The sequence below is a fragment of the Anomaloglossus baeobatrachus genome, chromosome 3 (genome assembly GCF_048569485.1).
Source record: "Anomaloglossus baeobatrachus isolate aAnoBae1 chromosome 3, aAnoBae1.hap1, whole genome shotgun sequence".
Lineage (NCBI taxonomy): Eukaryota > Metazoa > Chordata > Amphibia > Anura > Aromobatidae > Anomaloglossus > Anomaloglossus baeobatrachus.
Genome location: NC_134355.1, coordinates 549,106,140 through 549,123,103, shown reverse-complemented (window position 1 = coordinate 549,123,103; position 16,964 = coordinate 549,106,140). Strand labels below are relative to the sequence as shown.

Sequence of the window (16,964 nt, the reverse complement as noted above, 5' to 3'; positions counted from 1 at the left end):
GGGAGGGGCCCTGAATTGGAAATGATTGTGTCCTACGGCAAAACGAAGGAACCGTTGATGAGAGGCACATATGGGAATGTGTAAATAAGCATCGTGAACGTCTATGGAAGCTAGGCATTCTCCAAGTTCCATGGCAGCTAGCACTGCTCTGAATGATTCCATTCGGAAAGTTCGAATCCGTACGAATTTGTTCAGCCATTTGAGGTCCAAGATAGGGCGGACAGAGCTTTTTTTGGAAACGACAAAAAGGTTTGAATAGAAACCTTTGCCGCGCTGTTCCAGGGGCACTGGAATGATAACATTTGCTTTCTGTAAAGAGGCTATGGCCTGAAATAAGGCCTGGCTTTGCGTTTTGGACTTTGGAAGACGAGAACGCAGAAACCTGTTGGTCGGCAGGGAATGGAAAATCGATCTTGTAACCTGAGGTGACGATTTCTCGAACCCAAGCATCGTGAGTGTGGTCTAGGCAGATATCCCGAAAAAGCAGAAGCCACCCTCCAACAGGAGTCGGATCTGAGGGATACCTGGCGTCATGCTGAGGGGGCCTGTACAGAGCGAGGTCCTTTGGGTTTAGGTTGCTTGGAGTGGGAACACCAAGAAGAGCCCCTTGAGGGACCGGATGCTCGATCTGAGCGTTGGGACGATCCTTGGGCTGATGGTTTTTGGGGGGCAGGCCGAAAGGATTGCCTGCGCCAAGGAGATTTTTTTAAAATGCCTGGATACAGGCCGCTTTTGGAGGTAGAATGGTACTTTTACCACCCGTCTCAGATGAGTTTGTCCAAGGATTCTCCAAACAGACGCAGGCCATGGAAGGAGAGTATGGACAGGGATTTCTTGGAGGCACTGTCCGCATTTCATATTTTTAGCCAAAGGACTCTGCGGGCAAAGACAGCATTGGCTGCAGTTAGGGCTGACAAACTAGCTGCATCTAGGGAGCCGTGAAGAAACTATTAGAGGCTAGAGAGAACAAATCAAAGGATCTCAAAAGCCGCTGGGGGAATATTACAAGAGCGAAGCATCCTGCATAGGTTCTTGCTCCACACACCCATAGCTCTCGCGACCCATGGTAAGGCAAACAGGGGGCAAAGAGGAGCCCGAAGCCTGGAAAATAGATTTGACCGCAGCGTCAACTGCGCGGTCGGACGAGTCCTTGAGACGCGTTGTCTGAAAGACATGACTGTGTTTAGCCAGTCTGGATACTGGCGGATCCACAACGGGGGTACTGACCAGGGCTTAACCATTTCAGAGGGAAAGGGATAAACGAATGAAGAGAAGGGTTTTTATTAAACCTTCTATCGGGGTGATCCCACCGTTCAGATATAATTTGCCAAAAAAAAAAAAAACGGATCCTGGGAAAAGGACTTAGGAGGCTTCTTGGGCCGCTTGATTGCCGACTGAGAAGTCGGGTCAGGAGGCTGATCAGAGATCGACAGAGTGATTGACAGCCAAAATTAGTGTGTCTTCTATATGCCTAAACTCAGAAAGGACATCTGAATCAGAGTCTTGAGAATTGTGACTACTAAAAGTCACGGAACCTCGGTCAGACTGACTATCGTCAGAGTCGGATGAGGCGTAGAGGTCGCAATGGCGCCTTTTGGAAACAGCCTTTATACGTTCTGGGAAAGAGGGACCAGACGAAGCAGGCGGGCTCCTCTGAGGGAGCTGGGTCGGGGGAAGTCTGTGGGAGCCTGAAGACGGCTGGGATATCTGAGCGGCAAGGTCATCTAACCTTTTAGACATTAGAAGAGCCCATACAGGCATTACGTCATCAGACAGGGGTGCTGCCTGGCCGGTGGCCGGGGCAGAATCCAAAACCTGCGCGGCCTCCTGGTCCGGCAACTGGGTCTGTTGTGACACGGTAGTAGGGGCATCGCAGCCCCGGCATAGTGGATAGCTTGGGCCATTAGAAAACGAGCGTCCACAGGTGGTACAAGCATAGTACAGGTCCATAGAGGACACCTGGGAAGCTTTATCACCCTTGCGGTTACGCATGTCAGCAACAGAGTCCTACAGCCCTATACAGGGATATGCCGCTGTTCGTATGAGTGAGGAGCCACTAGCAGTATTATAAAGTGACTTCTATGCACAGCCGGTATATACCGATAGCAAAATGGCATATACTGTCAAACAGTCGGCATATACCTGCAGGCAGAGCCAGTACATACCGCTAATAGCTGATATACACCGCTAGCCAGCAGGCGCACACCGCTAGAGAGACAGCGATATACCGCTGAGCAGAGCGGTATATAGTGCTGCAGAAGTGCAGAGCCAAGGAGGCGATCTCACCAGTGTCTGCTCCCCACGTGGAAAATGGCGTTCAGTGTTCCTGGCAGCCTGGAGGAGAGAGACGGCCCCTGGAGACTGATTGGTCTCAGGGCTGGGACTAAGCGTGATGGCCAAATCGGACAGGAGCTGCTCCTGAGTGAGGGAGCGGCTTCCAGAGCAGTGAGAGGGGGCGTTGCTAGAATGCAGGCCGAAGCCGGGGGCTAAATTAATGATGCTCCCTGGGATCACGGCCTGCATCGGCCCACCGGCGCCTTTCCAGGCGGCGGTTTGGATGCAGGGGACAGATGACTCATCGTCTCCCTACCTGCTCCTGGCTCCGTCTGAAGACGCGTTGGTGATGGATGCAGGGATCTCAGGGACGCATCTTCGGCTCAAGGCTGAAGCAGGTCCTCGGCTCTGCTTAGCCCTCTGGAGCTACCTTGGTGTGAGGTGCTTCCAGGGAGCCTGGAGGGGTGCGCAGACCCGACCACTTGCGCGTGAGGGAAGACTGACGGCTTGTGCACGCCAGGTTTCCTCTGCCCGTACACAGGGGGAACGGGGGTGGCAGGGCACCCCGGTATTGCCCCCTATCAAAAATAGAATGAATAGAAACAAAATAAAAAGTAAAAATAAAAACAAAATAAGCTGGCCTAAGGCACTTGTAGAGCTCAGGCCAGACATGTCAGCCTCCCTGCTGACACTAGAAAAAGCTGGGCTAGTTTCCTGCCTAGCTGGGGTTATATGCTGTGGGGGGAGGAGCTAACACTTTTTCAATCTAGTGTCACGCCTCCCTGGAGACATCATAATACCCACTGTCTGTGTCCCCCAATGAAAAGGCGAGAAAGGAAAGCCAGCAACCATCTTGGAAAAAACTTTGAAGCTTTGTGAAAAATCAAAAAAAAAAGTGGATAAAAAGCTCAGCACGTAGACAAGGGTCTACACGTTTCAGACCCAACATGGAACTGGTCCTTAATCATGATTAAGGGCCAGTTCTATGTTAGGCCTGAAACGTGTAGACCCTTGTCTACGTGCTGAGTTTTTTATCCACTGTGTTTATGGATTTTTCACAATAAAGCTTCAAAGTTTTTCGAAGATGGTTGCTGGCTTTTTCCACTTCTCTTGATCATCGCCGTTACACGAGGACCCGGCCTGATGTGCCTGGCACCATCCACCATTTGGGATACATATAGGTGAGCGGTGATATAAAAAAAAAAATAAATAAATAAAAATTATCTAGAATATTTTGTCTTAAAGATTTTGGAAGAGGAAAAAAAAAATTGCAGGGGGCAAAATTGGTTACGTTTACTTTGATTCCTGCTACAAATTGGGAAATTAAGGGGGGGGGGGGGGGGGGGGGGGGGGGGGGGGATGACTCGTTGGGATACGACAGTGCAGGAGGGACTGCAGTACTTGGGCCTGCCTCAAGCTCCAGCAGTGACGAAATACTCAGCTATCATCGGGCTGTGGAGGACGCAGAGTCGTCACTGTTTGAAAAGCCATCGAATTCGGTGGCAGGCACCATATCAGTGCCTGAACTGCCGAAGGCAAACAGCATGTATGCCTGCTCGGTGGTAAATGTTTTGTGAACCATTATTTTTAGCTTCCCTGATTATTATTTTTTGAGTTTTTTTTTTTTTTTTTAAACCCCAACCCAGATTCTAACCCTAATCTTAGAAAAAAGAAAAATTCTAAAATAAATTCCAACTAAGGGGGGGGAATGCTGAAAGAGGTGAAGAAGATACTGGTGTTGAGGATATTGGGGAATTATTTTAGATTGATTTATAATTTTTTTTTGACAAGCAGCAGCAGCAGCATATGTTGTCTTTCTCTCTCCTTTCCCAGATCAACTACAAGGGAGAGAAGAGAGGCAGAGCGAAATGCTGTCATTTCTCTAAATATTTTGGGTATTTGATCACTGTGATAGGATCTACAGTGATCAAATGCCAGGAACCAATACATTTGGTTGCTATGTGGAGGAGGCAGATTTTTGTGGACACACTGCGCATGCTCCCGCCATTTTGGAGAAGGAGAGAAGAAGGGGAAGGGGGCCGCAGGGGACCTGGAATTTTCTTGAGGTATCGGGGAGAACACTTCTGACCCATCTGATGTGTTTTGATCACATCAGATGTGAGCGATCACCAGATGGCGACACTTCACAGAGAACGCACACAACATGTGGTTGCCATTTTTGAGGCTGAATACGTGGAGGGGGTCGGGGGGGGGGGGGGGGGGGGCCCTGGCAGCACCGGGGGAACCAGAGGGGATCTGGGGAGGACATTGTTACATCTGACAAGTCAGATGAGTATTTTTCACCAATGATTACATTTTCTTATATGCGATCATTGCTAGTCTGTGTATAACGGCGGTCACGTGACTGAGGACCAGAAAAAAACGGCCCAAAATCGTGATCTCCATGGTCTCAGCTACCCCCAGTTGCTCAAACACCGGAGATTTTCCGACGCGGGTGGGGTGCTACAGGCTTTTTCCTTGCTGCCATTTTAAAACGGTGGATCAGAATAAGTACCCTTTTCTGCCGCTGTTTTTATCAGTACGGCTATTGTAAAGAGGCTAAAAATGGCTGGTCACAGTGACAATATCTCTATCGGCACTTCACTATTCGACCATGGAAAAATTTCCTGAGAAAAACCTATTACCAAATCCTGGTCCCTTACCCAATTTATTCCAAAATACCTTAAGGTATTTGAAGCTATTGCTGTGGAAGCAAATCCGTTAGTCTGATTACGACTCAGCTATAAAGCACATTATTAACGAGGAACATTCCTATATACTGGACGTGATGAAACCCGTGTGGTTTGCCGACGTTTGCGTCAGGACCCGAAGTTACCTTATTTATGAGATGCTCCGTCACTACTTCTCTAAGTCCGGTGTATAGTTTCTCTCCGTGTTTATGGAGGACCATGGTATATGCATTCCTATACAGTTCTTCAAAACTTAGTCCACTGTTGTTCTTGCGCTGAATTTCCTGAATTGCATTCTTTAGAAGATCCCAAATGCTGTTCACATACTTCTCGTCCATAGTCATCTGGAACAAAACAAGAAATGGAATGAACAACATTAATGATCACTTAAAACAAAGAAAAAAAAAAAAAAACCCTCAATTCACAAACGTGAGCTCCTGGGGACTGCGATAGAGCAGCGTAGACTCCTCTGCACACAGTATACCATTCATGCCATGCCCCTGCGGCATGCACAAAGTACAGGAACCATTAAAGCACCACATCAGAGTTCTGTGACAATGTAGATGTTGTTGCCCTTCTGAGCCAGAGTACAATACGTGTAAATATGTCAAAAGCTGAAAAAAAATCATTGCAGCCTTCAGGCCAAGCTGCGGATGGTCACCTCTACAGGTCAGGTCTGTTCCTGACTGGTCAGGACTTCTCCAGCGCCAACAACAAAAGCAATTTGGCCAGGAATAACTGCAACATCTGAACTCGGCTAATCGTTCTCCTAAACCTCAGAGTATTCTGTGGCCGTACTACTGCACAATCCATTTGTATTGAGGATTACCATTCAGATCACAGTAAGGCTATGTGCGCACGTTGCGTATTTGCATGTAGTTACGCTGCGATCTGCACCGCAGCGTAACTGCATGCGTCCTGCGTCCCCAGCATAATCTAGAGAGATTGTGCAGGAGCTGTGCGCATGTGGCGTATTAGAGCGCAGCACTTCGGCTGCTGCCCAAAGCGTGCATTCTAAGAAGTGACATGTCACTTATTCCGTGCGCTCTGCATGCAGCCCCCGCTCTGTCTATGGGAGGGGCTGCACTCAAAGCACATGAAAGCGGCTTTTTTTTTCCATTACGGACTCTTTCTGCAGCGATTTGAAGCGCACGTGTGCTGTTCAAAATCGCTGCAGAAATTTCTGCAGCAACAGTACGCAACGTGCGCACATAGCCTAAGATTGTTTTGCACTTCCCCATTGCTTTGTATGGGTGAAAAACCGGGGCAAAAATGCTGAAAGAATTGACATTCTACTTCTTTCAAAAATGCAGCAAAAACCAAAAGGAGACTCATTTCAGACAGGAAAGAAAAAAAAAAAAACACGCAGGTATTTTTGTATGTGAGCGCACATGAGATTTCAGGAATATCAGAGGCTTTGCTGGTGCTGTAAAAGCAGCGTTTTATTATTAGCATGGATTTGCATAAAACCAATCCAAAAAAACAAGGCAAAAATTCCGTGTGAACATGGCCTTATACAGAGCTCATGAATATGCTGGACTACCTACAGTACGCCAAGTAGTCCTCTAATGATTATCTGCTGATTAAACAGTGATTTTATCAAAACTACACTATGCAGCCCAGTAAGTGACACCTCACTGGAATCTGGATCTCTGCCGCTACGTTATGCTGCTCTCAGACTAAGCTAGGTTCACATTTCCGTTGTTTTAAATCAGTCAGGTTCGTCAGCAACGGATCAGTCGTTTTTTAGATGTCAATGGACCCAACGGATGTGTTTTTCCCCGGATTCCGTTCACAGGAATCCGGTGAAAAAAAAAACTGATCCGTCGCGTCCGTTACATCCGCTATGCGTCCGTTTGACAGATCAGTCATGATCCGTTTGTGTTTGGGACAGCCCAGTGGGTGTGCCAAACATGCTGGGCATGCTCAGTAGAGCATGACAGAATCCAGCGCTGATTCCGTCGTAAGACTTTACGATAGAATCCAGCACCATAGAAAAAAATTACAAGCTTGACGGATGGCGACGGATTCCTGCAATGTGCGTTAATTTTGACGGCCGGAAAACCGTTACATTCTGCGTTGTTCCCGCCCGGTGGCAAGTCCAAAAATGACTGACCGCGACGCAGCGGAAGAAACGCAAGGTCATCAGTCGCAATCCGCCACTAATACAAGTCTATGGGAATCCGCTAAATGGATAGCGTTGTTTACCATAGCCGCGGATTGTGACTGACACATTTTAATGGAAATGTGAACCTAGCCGTAGGTGGCAAAAACCTGGTGACAGATTCTCTTTAAAAAGGAAAAATAACGGGTCTGTGAGAGCCAGAATATTTGCTGGTTGGTAAATGAAATACTTATTTCATGCAATAAAATGTAAATTTAAAAATCATACAATTTTTTTTCTTGATCCTGTGTCACAGTTGAAATGCACCTAGGATAAAAATTACAGATCTCTCCATTCTTTGTAGGTGGGAAAACATAAAATCGGAAGCATCAAACACTTATTTTCCTCATTATATAGGGTACATCCTTCCTAACACTGCTATATGATATCATGGGAAGAGTCTGAAGTCCCGCTCTTTACACCATACACAATATGCCACTTGGATATTAGGACGTTTAATAAAGGGAAAGCTGACAAGCTTCTAGATGAATGAGTGCAGTCGCGGGTGTGTGGGCACGGTGGCATTCGTTTTTGCCTGTTGAAAAGCGGCTGAGTGTTCACTTCCCTCCCTCCAGCGATCTGCAATTTGTAAACCTCATCAGAACAGATGGCTTGTTCCCATTACAATGCCGGCCTCTCATAGACAGCAACTTGTCTGAGACGCACTGTACAAATGCGAGCTGGCAGAGAGCTGCACTGTGCACAGATCAGCCAGCCCCAAACACCTATGTCATCATAGCAGACCCGAAAAAGCCCGTGTGAGGGAACACAGAGGCTAGGAGCACACAGGGGCGCACATTACTATCACCGGTTAGAAAAAAATACTGTACTTTAGCGGGTTAACCCCTAATGCACTGCAGTCAGTGTAGGAGGCGTCAGCACCAACGCTGCCAACAAAAGCATGACAGGTGACTGCACAGGATTACTGACGCTAGCCTGTGATTGGCTGACATCCTCAGCTTGCTCCTAACACTGAGCTGTGGATCTGCTGTTGGAATGACTTAATCATATTCATGTCTCAATTTGCTTCGGGCCCTTGAGGGCTAATACGATCTTCACATGTAAATAAGTCACTTTGATGCCAATAATGAAACCGCGGTAGTATAATATCCCAGGAACCCTGGAGAAAGGGTTTCATGGAGACAGCAGACTATAGGCAGAGCACAGACATTAGCGGTGTCGCAGTGCACTTACTATTTTACCCTTATTGCCAGTCTAGGGCAGATAATATTCATCCCTGGCCGTGGCCACAAATGAGACTGACAAATCTTACATATCATTTTTGCCGCTTTAGGTTTTATAGTTGCAATTATGCTATATTGTTTGCAATTTTTCTAAAACTAAATTCCTAACATTTTCAAATAGTTGCCATGAAGATTTAATTTCCTATAGTTTTCAGACTAAAAGAAGCTGCTGAGGTCACTTCCTGGCATTAGAAGGGGACACCGTGCATCAGGGGAGCAGATGTGTTATATGCGTGTGGAGTGATGGGGGGGTATATACACCAGGATCATATATACCAGGATGGGGGCCAAACGTACCAGGATGAAAGACATGCCTGGAAGGGGCCCAGGATGTGCCACATTACTACAAAAATTGGGGGATATCTGCCCCATAACAGCGCGTCATTGGCATTTTTTTGCTACAATTTTTTTCTACCATTTTCCTCCTCCAATACCTAGGTGTATCTTAGGCTCTGTGTCCCCGTGGCGTATTTTCATGCAGTTACTCTGCGATCTGCACCACAGCGTAACTGCATGCGTCCTGCGTCCCCAGCACAATCTATGAAGATTGTGCCTAATCCATGCCCACGTTGCGTATTAGAGCGCAGCGCTTCGGCTGCGTTCTAAGAAGTAACATGTCACTTCTTTCGTGCACTTTGCATGCAGCCCCCGCTCTGTCTATGGGAGGGGCTGCATACAGAGCGCATGAAATCATCAGTTACCGTAGCTTCAGAACAGAGCTTTTCAGCTGCGCTCTGAAGCGCACATGCAGTGACGTTACGCTGCTGTGCAGAGCGCGCTCACGTGGGCACATAGCCTTATAGTTCAGTGTCTTAGATTCTGACAAATAGTGCAATCAAACTATTTCCAACAATTTTCAGCTACGCCACAAAAATATCTGCTTACATCATTTTCGTAATATTCTCTTTAGCTCATGAGAAAATGTTAATGAACACAAGGCAGCTGATATGACAGTCATGCTGAATGAACTATTAGAGCAAACCTTTCTGCTTTAAAGAGCACCAGTCACGTAAAAAAGCGCCATTGACCTGCAGATTACCCCCCATATCTGTAGGTTAACAGCGTTTTGATCCTGCCTGCCACTCATACCGCTGCCAGAACATTAATTTGGCTCCTTTCACATTGCATTTCATTGGCTCGTCGGCGCATACGTCCGAAATCCCACCCCTCCCCCCACAAAATGTGTTTCGGACTTATGCGCCGACAGGGCCATTGAGTATAATTGAGCAGACAGAGCAAGCGTGTGCTCTGGGTGCCACCGGCACAGGTTCCGCTCCTGCTCTGTGTAGTGAGCGATGGTTGTAATCGCATCCCGACACTGATCGACAGCCAAGTCTAAAGCAGAGCCCCACTGCAGGTAGGAAAGGACAACTGGCTTTATGTGCGAGTGCTAGGAAAGTTCAAAACGCTATTATCCTGCAGATTACCTCCCATATCTGCTGGTTAGAGTTTTTCACAAGACCGGTTCCCTTTAAAAAGGGGATAGCGCTCAAACTTACTTTTCTTTTGTGAACCATGGTAGCCACCAAGGACATACATGAAGTCCTCCTTGCTTTGCATCAAAAGGGCTTTACTCTGAAGGGCATTGCTGCTTGTAAAATTGACCCCAACTCAACCCATTTATCGGATCATCGAGAACTTCAAATAGAGAGGTTCTATTGTGAATAAGACTTCAGGGCACCCAAGAAAGTCCAACAAGTACCAGGACCATCTCCTAAAGAGGATTCAGATATGGGATTGGCTCAACACCAGTGCAGTTTGCTCAGGAATGGCAGCAGGCAGGTGTCTGCATCTGCACAGTGAGGAGAAGGCTTTTGAAGGATGGATAGGTGTCAAGAACGGCAGCAAAGAAGCCACTTACAAGACATTCAAGGGTTAGACTGCAGAGAAATGGGGTAAAGTTATTTTCTCTGATGAAGCCCCAAGTGAGTGCTACCATGATTCCTGTGTAACGCCAACAGCACTGCATCCGGAGACCATTCATGTGCGGTGTTGTCTATCGTCTATGGAGTGCACTCATTCACAATTTTGTGTACTATCACTGCCACTAGGCCTATTCACACCCGGGCAATTCAGTTTTTCGTTTTTTCCTCCTTTCAAGAGCCATAACTTTTTTTTATTTCTCCATCAACTTAGCCATATATATGAGGGCTTTTTTTTGAGGAACGAGCTGCACTTTTGAATGATACCATTCATTCTGCCCCAAATACTGGAAAATGAGGGGAATAAATAAAAAAAAAACTTCTGAATTTATAAAGAAGTTATTTTAAAAATAAAATAATTTTGTTGCTATTTTCCAACAGCCATAATTTTTTGTGATCTGGAGCTCTGATTTTTTATTTTTTGGGCTGACATTTTTAATTATACGATTTGTATTCTAATGCAATGCTGTGGCAACCAAAAACACAATTCTGGAGTTTTGATTTTGGTCTCATTACACCGTGTACTGATCAGATTACTTTATTTTATATTTTGATAGATTGGACATTTATGAACGCGATGATAACTAATGTGTGTTTTTTTTTCTTATTGTTTTATTTTCAGTGAAGCAAAAAAGGGGGGGTGACTTGAACTGTTGGGTTTTTTTTTATTTTTTTTACATTTTCTTTTTATTGATTTTACTAGTCCTTTAAGGGGTCTTATGGTCACACACTACAATAGTAGAAACTTAGAGTAATACTTCAGCATAAGTCTGATCGGGAGAAATGCTGCTCTCCTGTGAGTGTCTGCACTCTGCCGCCAGCATTCACAGGAAACACGTTATGCCAGCGACAGGAGTCATCATCTGACCTCACACTACCAAGACAACCCATTGGCACCCCATGATTGCGTCATGGGGCCGACAATAGCGGGGAACATAATTCCTACGTGTTAGATCACGATGTCAAGAGTTTGACAGTGCAATCTAAGGGGTTAACAGGCATGGGTGGATCTAAGATCCACCAACGCCTATTAGCTGCACATGTCTGCTGATCAGATCAGCAGACATGTGCAGAGAATAATGCGGACTCTCAACGCAAGCCTGGATTAAAGGGACAGACATGGCCAAGAACATACAGTTACGTCCTTGGTCATGAAGGTGTTAATAAAGAATTGGATCTCACTCATCCTACAAAAGAAACTTCTCCCAAGGATCCAGGAGCAATTTTGTGATGAACAATGCTTTTCATAACCTGATGGAGCCCAGTTAGAAGACAAAACTGATAACTACGTGGCTCAGTAAACAAAACATTCAAATTTTGTATTTACGGCCAAGGAACTCCCCAGGTCTCAATCCCATGGAGAACCTTTGGTCAATCCTCACAAAGCGAATGAACAAGTAAAGCTGGTGTCACACACAGCGACAACGTCGCTGCTACGTCACCATTTTCTGTGACGTTGCAGCGACGTCCCGTCGCTGTCGCGGTGTGTGACATCCAGCAACGACCTGGCCCCTGCTGTGAGGTCGCCGGTCGTTGCTGAATGTCCAGCTTCATTTTTTGGTCGTCACTCTCCCGCTGTTACACACACATCGCTGTGTGTGACAGCGAGAGAGCGACGAAATGAAGCGATCAGGAGCCGGCACTGGCAGCTGCGGTAAGCTGTAACCAGCGTAAACATCGGGTAACCAAGGGAAGACCTTTCCCTGGTTACCCGATATTTACCTTCGTTACCAGCCTCCGCCCTTGCTGCCAGTGCCGGCTCCTGCTCTGTGCACATGTGGCTGCAGTACACATCGGGTAATTAACCCGATGTATACTGTAGCAAGGAGAGCAAGGAGCCAGCGCTAAGCAGTGTGCGTGGCTCCCTGCTCTCTGCACTGTGACATGTAGCTGCAGTACACATCAGGTTAATTAACCCGATGTGTACTGTACCTAGGAGAGCAAGGAGCCAGCGCTAAGCGCGGCTCCCTGCTCTCTGCACATGTAGTACAGCGACATTATGATCCCTGCTGCGTCGCTGTGTTTGACAGCTAAGCAGCGATCATAACAGCGACTTATAAGGTCGCTGTTACGTCACAGAAAATGGTGACGTAACAGCGACGTCGTTGTCGCTGTCGCTTAGTGTGAACCCAGCTTTACATAGAAATTGAGATAAACTCCAAGCACTGATTAGACAAGAACTTCTTGTCATCAGTCTGGATTTGGCCCAGAGGCAGATATCCAGCACGTAGAGAGAATTGCAGCATGTTGCACAGCGAAGGCAGCGGCCTAATCTGTTTTATGGGGCTTTTTTTGCATTACGTAAACTAGCAAAAACTAAAACCAAACCACAAAACTTATCAAATAATGTAGTGATGACACAGGTCATTCACTCATAAGTGAGATACTTAAAATTCAAGCATAGAAAATATATGGAATGATCTCAAACTGTGGACTGGGTATAGGGTCAATATATAATAATATTATATTATTATTAATAAATTATTATTACAATGTCAGGTTCCTCCGTGTATTCAATGTGATTAACCCTAGGAGTCTCTAGACATGATTCAGTCTTTCTAACCCCAGTACTCCCACACTTACAAGGGCGGTGCACAACTAACCTTCATTAGTAATCCCTGCTCTCCGAGTGCACACAAAGGGGCAAAATAACATGGAAAGAGGGCCGACTAGTCAGGGGGACCACGCCCCTTCGACTAGTCAAAGGCCTAATTAGCATAGGAACAGCACACAGGTTGTTTTTTAAAGGATAGGACGTTGTGAGGAATATAGCATACATGTCAGTCAACTGCCAATCATACAAAATTACAAACATCCTGACCTCAAGCAAGAGGTCACAGTATTCAGTATAGAAATCAATACCTCCATACTAGAACAAATGGTAAGAGGTGAAAGGTAATTATAGTAAGGAAAAAAGACAAGGACCCCCAGGTGACAAAAGTAATTCAGCTAGGGAAGTGGGCGGGCAAGCACTAGTTTCAGAGAAGCTTCAAGGTAAAAGTTACTAAAATTGGGGTGTGCATAGCTCCCACAAACAACGCAGGCATATTTCAAGCCTCAGGACCGCGAGACGCATGTAACACATTTTCCCTTAATTATGGGACATGTGTATCAGCAGATAATAACTAGCCACTGGAAGGCAATAGGGTTTGCTAGCTATGGTTAGATAAAATCAGAATAGGAGAAAAAGATGGTAAAATCTTCTGCGTGGGAGACTCAGAGGCGGAGATATAAGGAAAGCTGCTATTTCATAGTTGTCTGGAACCAGAAGGCACATCCCATGTCTAGACCTGTTGTAGGTCACCAGGTGGAAGATACATGTGTTATTAAAAACCAAAGCGGACATTATGGAGGAGATTCTTCTCAGAGAGGTCACGTCCAGTAAGCGTGTGGTGAGTCCCAAGGAACCACTGGTCCACAGCGCCTCTCCTTTGCAGAGTCACCACCAGGCCTAATCACAAGTATATCTGCTTGCACCTATATCTTACTTGTAACTGCAATTGTAACCATAATCTTTACTAATTTCTCATGTATATATCATTTTATCAAGTGTGGCCTTAAAGCGATTAAACATTTAATGTAATAATGGGTTGTTCTTTAATCTCGATCCACGAATCCCATGTCTGAGCACTCATTTTAGTATTCCATGCTACCTGGGCTAGTTTCTGGCCTGATATAATCCTGCTAACGGACAAGGCTTATATCTAACGAGGAACTGGTGGCAGACTACCGGAGCAGCAGAATCCAGTTTCACTGAGGCTAGTGAAAAGGGTCTGTCGGGGTTGTGAGCGGGTGGAGCATCGTGCTGGAGGTTGGACGGCCCGTCCAGTTTCCCTGTGTCTGCGTGGACAGGGGGTGTCAGTGTAACCCTGCGCCAAGCTGACCTTACATACTCCGAGGTGCGGAGCGTCACATGCTGGCGGTAGTGACTAGGTCAGATCACGTGGCTCCGACGTATTACAGAAGTCAGGATTGGGCTGCAGTTTCATCACATATTGGTGGCAGTGGTGGGATGTCTGCGTGATTCCCCTGGCTGGTCTTCACAAACAGTAACGTTTGATTAAATGGGTCCTAGGGATTGGAACGAAGGCTGCTTTCACATTTGCGTTGGTTTAAATCCGTTAGGTCCGTCGTTGCGATGCCATGACGACGGATCCTTCATTTTTTTTTTAATGTCAACTGACGCAACGGATGTGTTATTTCACAGGATTCCGTTCACAGGAATCCTGTGAAAAAAAAACTGATCCGCCGCGTCCGTTACATCCGCTGTGTATCCGTTTGACGGAGCAGTCGTGATCCGTTTGTATTTGACAGACCAATGAGTGTGCCAAACACGCTGGGCATGCTCAGCAGAGCATGACAGAATCCAGCACTATTGACATCCATTATAGCTCTTGACGGATGGCGACGGAATCCTGCACAGTGCTTTTTTTTGCCGCTCCAAAAACCGTTATATTGTGCGTTCAAACCGCTTGACGGTCGGTCATTCCACGACTGATCCGCCGTGTGGCGGATGCAAAGCAAGGGCATTAGTCGCAATCCATCCAAAAAAAAAAAATAGGAATCCTGCAAAATATTTTGCAGGATACCGTAATTCCTCAAGGCGACGGATTGTGACGGATGCAAAACAACGCAAGTGTGAAAGCAGCCTAACAATTACCTTTAAAAGAAAAAAAAATTATATAGCACAGTCAGACAATAACCAAAAAACCTCCTTAAGGCCCTGTGCGCACTTGCCGTTTTTTGCTGCGGATTTCCTGCATGTTATGTTCATAACATCTCTGCAGTGATTCACCAGCAAAACCTATGGGGGGAAAAAATGCTGTGCGCACTATGCGGATTTTGACAGCTGCATGTTTTGCTGCGGGATTCCTGCAGCAAAAACAATTGCATGTCACTTTTCCGCACGTCGCTGCGGGATTTCACTCCATTGACTGCCATGTAATCGTGAAATCCCGCAGGGAATAACGCAGGCAGCAAATTCTGTGTGGTTCATTGCATTTTCCTGCGTTATTCCCTCCGGTATTTCGCGGTTTCGGGACATAATGTTCATCACTGCCTGCGGTTTGCAGGGAAGTGATGTCATTATGACAGGAAGAGGAAGCGGAGCTGAGAGTAAACACACACAGACATATATAATACACACACACACACACACACACACACACACACACACACATAGTAAACACACAGCACACACTCCACAGACACAGACCATACACATATCACACTCACACACAAACATAGAATACACATACAAATCAAACGGACATATAGAAAAAAAAAAAACCACATGGGCTCCGCTGTATTTTTACCGTCCAGCCGAGGTAAACACAGCGGCGGCCTGGTATTCTTAGGGCGAGGGCCAGGGTTAATGCCCCCTCCCGCAGCCAAGAATATCAGCCCGCAGCTGCCCCGGGACTGTTGCATCCATTATGTGGCAGTCCCAGAGTGTCCCCGGCTCTTCCAGATGCCGTGATGCGGTGGCAATCCAGGTAATAACGAGTTAAATGGCAGCGGATCGCTGTCATTTAAGGCCAGGCTTGATCATGGCAGCGTCTATGTGACAGCTGACATGATCAACCCGTAAGTAAAAAAAAAAAAAAACACCGAAAAATCCTCTATTTTAAATAAAAAAGACAAAAAAGCCCGTTTCACCCCTTTATTAACCGCACCCAAAACACACAGCTCCGGCGTAATCCACGTCCTGCGATGCTTGCATCCAGCCGCAACCGACACACCGCGCTGAATGCAGCCTCGCAGCAAGACAGCAGCAGTAACCACAGGTCATTTCCCACGGCCGGTAATGTGAACACCACATTACCACTCAGGAGAAATGCAGTGATTGTCCTCTTTCTATCCCTCTATCTACTCTCTCAGAAGGAACTTTTTTTTCCCCCCATGTGCTGTATTGCATTGAATGCATTAAAAACACATGTACCAACCCGCATGCGGAAAAACCGCAGCAATACCGTGAACAATACCGTGGTAAAACCACAGCAAACCGCATGCGGTTTTCAGGTGCGGTTTGCCGCGTTTTTTTTTTACCGCGGGTGCGGTAATCTTTCAGACCCTGCGGAATTTTAAAAAAATTCTGTTTTCCAGTGCGCACAGGGCCTAAGAGTTTCTCTACCTGATATGACTTTAGTCCCAAAAGACCCCACTATACAATGACACACAACTGTACACACAGGTTTGGCAGCTTTTTTAAGTACATGACATTATTCCTTCCCATAGAAATACTTCCAAATCTATTATGCTGCACGAAAAAAGTGCAGGTCATAGTGACTCATGAAAAATGGTATTTATCTCCAGAACACAAGACTTAGAACACAAGACAATTCCAGCCAACGATGCAGTAAAGTGTGTAGCGTACACCATAGTTTCGTGACCACCAAAGTGCAGCATACATGGAGAATCTGGAGCAGAGGTGTCCGGTCATCTGTTCTGCCCTATATGCTGCATAGGATAGAGGAGAAGACCAGGAGATTTTTCTCTGCATCCAATCACCAAGCTCAGCATATCATCCCCTCTACATCTGCACAACTGCTGAGCACAGCGATTGGCTGCAGCAGCTGTCTACGTGACATCACCACTGCTACCGATCAACAAAGACCCTGGCAGGGACAGACGCAGCACTGCACCTGGTGACCGGAAGCAAAGCTCAGCT

General features: G+C 46.4%; 1 protein-coding gene across 3 annotated transcripts in view; it reads right to left on the bottom strand.

Moving 5' to 3' along the window:
* Window positions 1-16,964, bottom strand: part of CUL3 (cullin 3) — a 343,821-nt gene that overhangs the window by 306,237 nt on the left and 20,620 nt on the right. For all 3 annotated transcript variants that reach the window (XM_075340816.1, XM_075340815.1, XM_075340814.1), the window contains exon 2: window positions 5,111-5,308. In XM_075340816.1, the coding sequence (XP_075196931.1) occupies window positions 5,111-5,308 (198 nt within the window). The remainder of the gene's footprint in view (window positions 1-5,110; window positions 5,309-16,964) is intronic.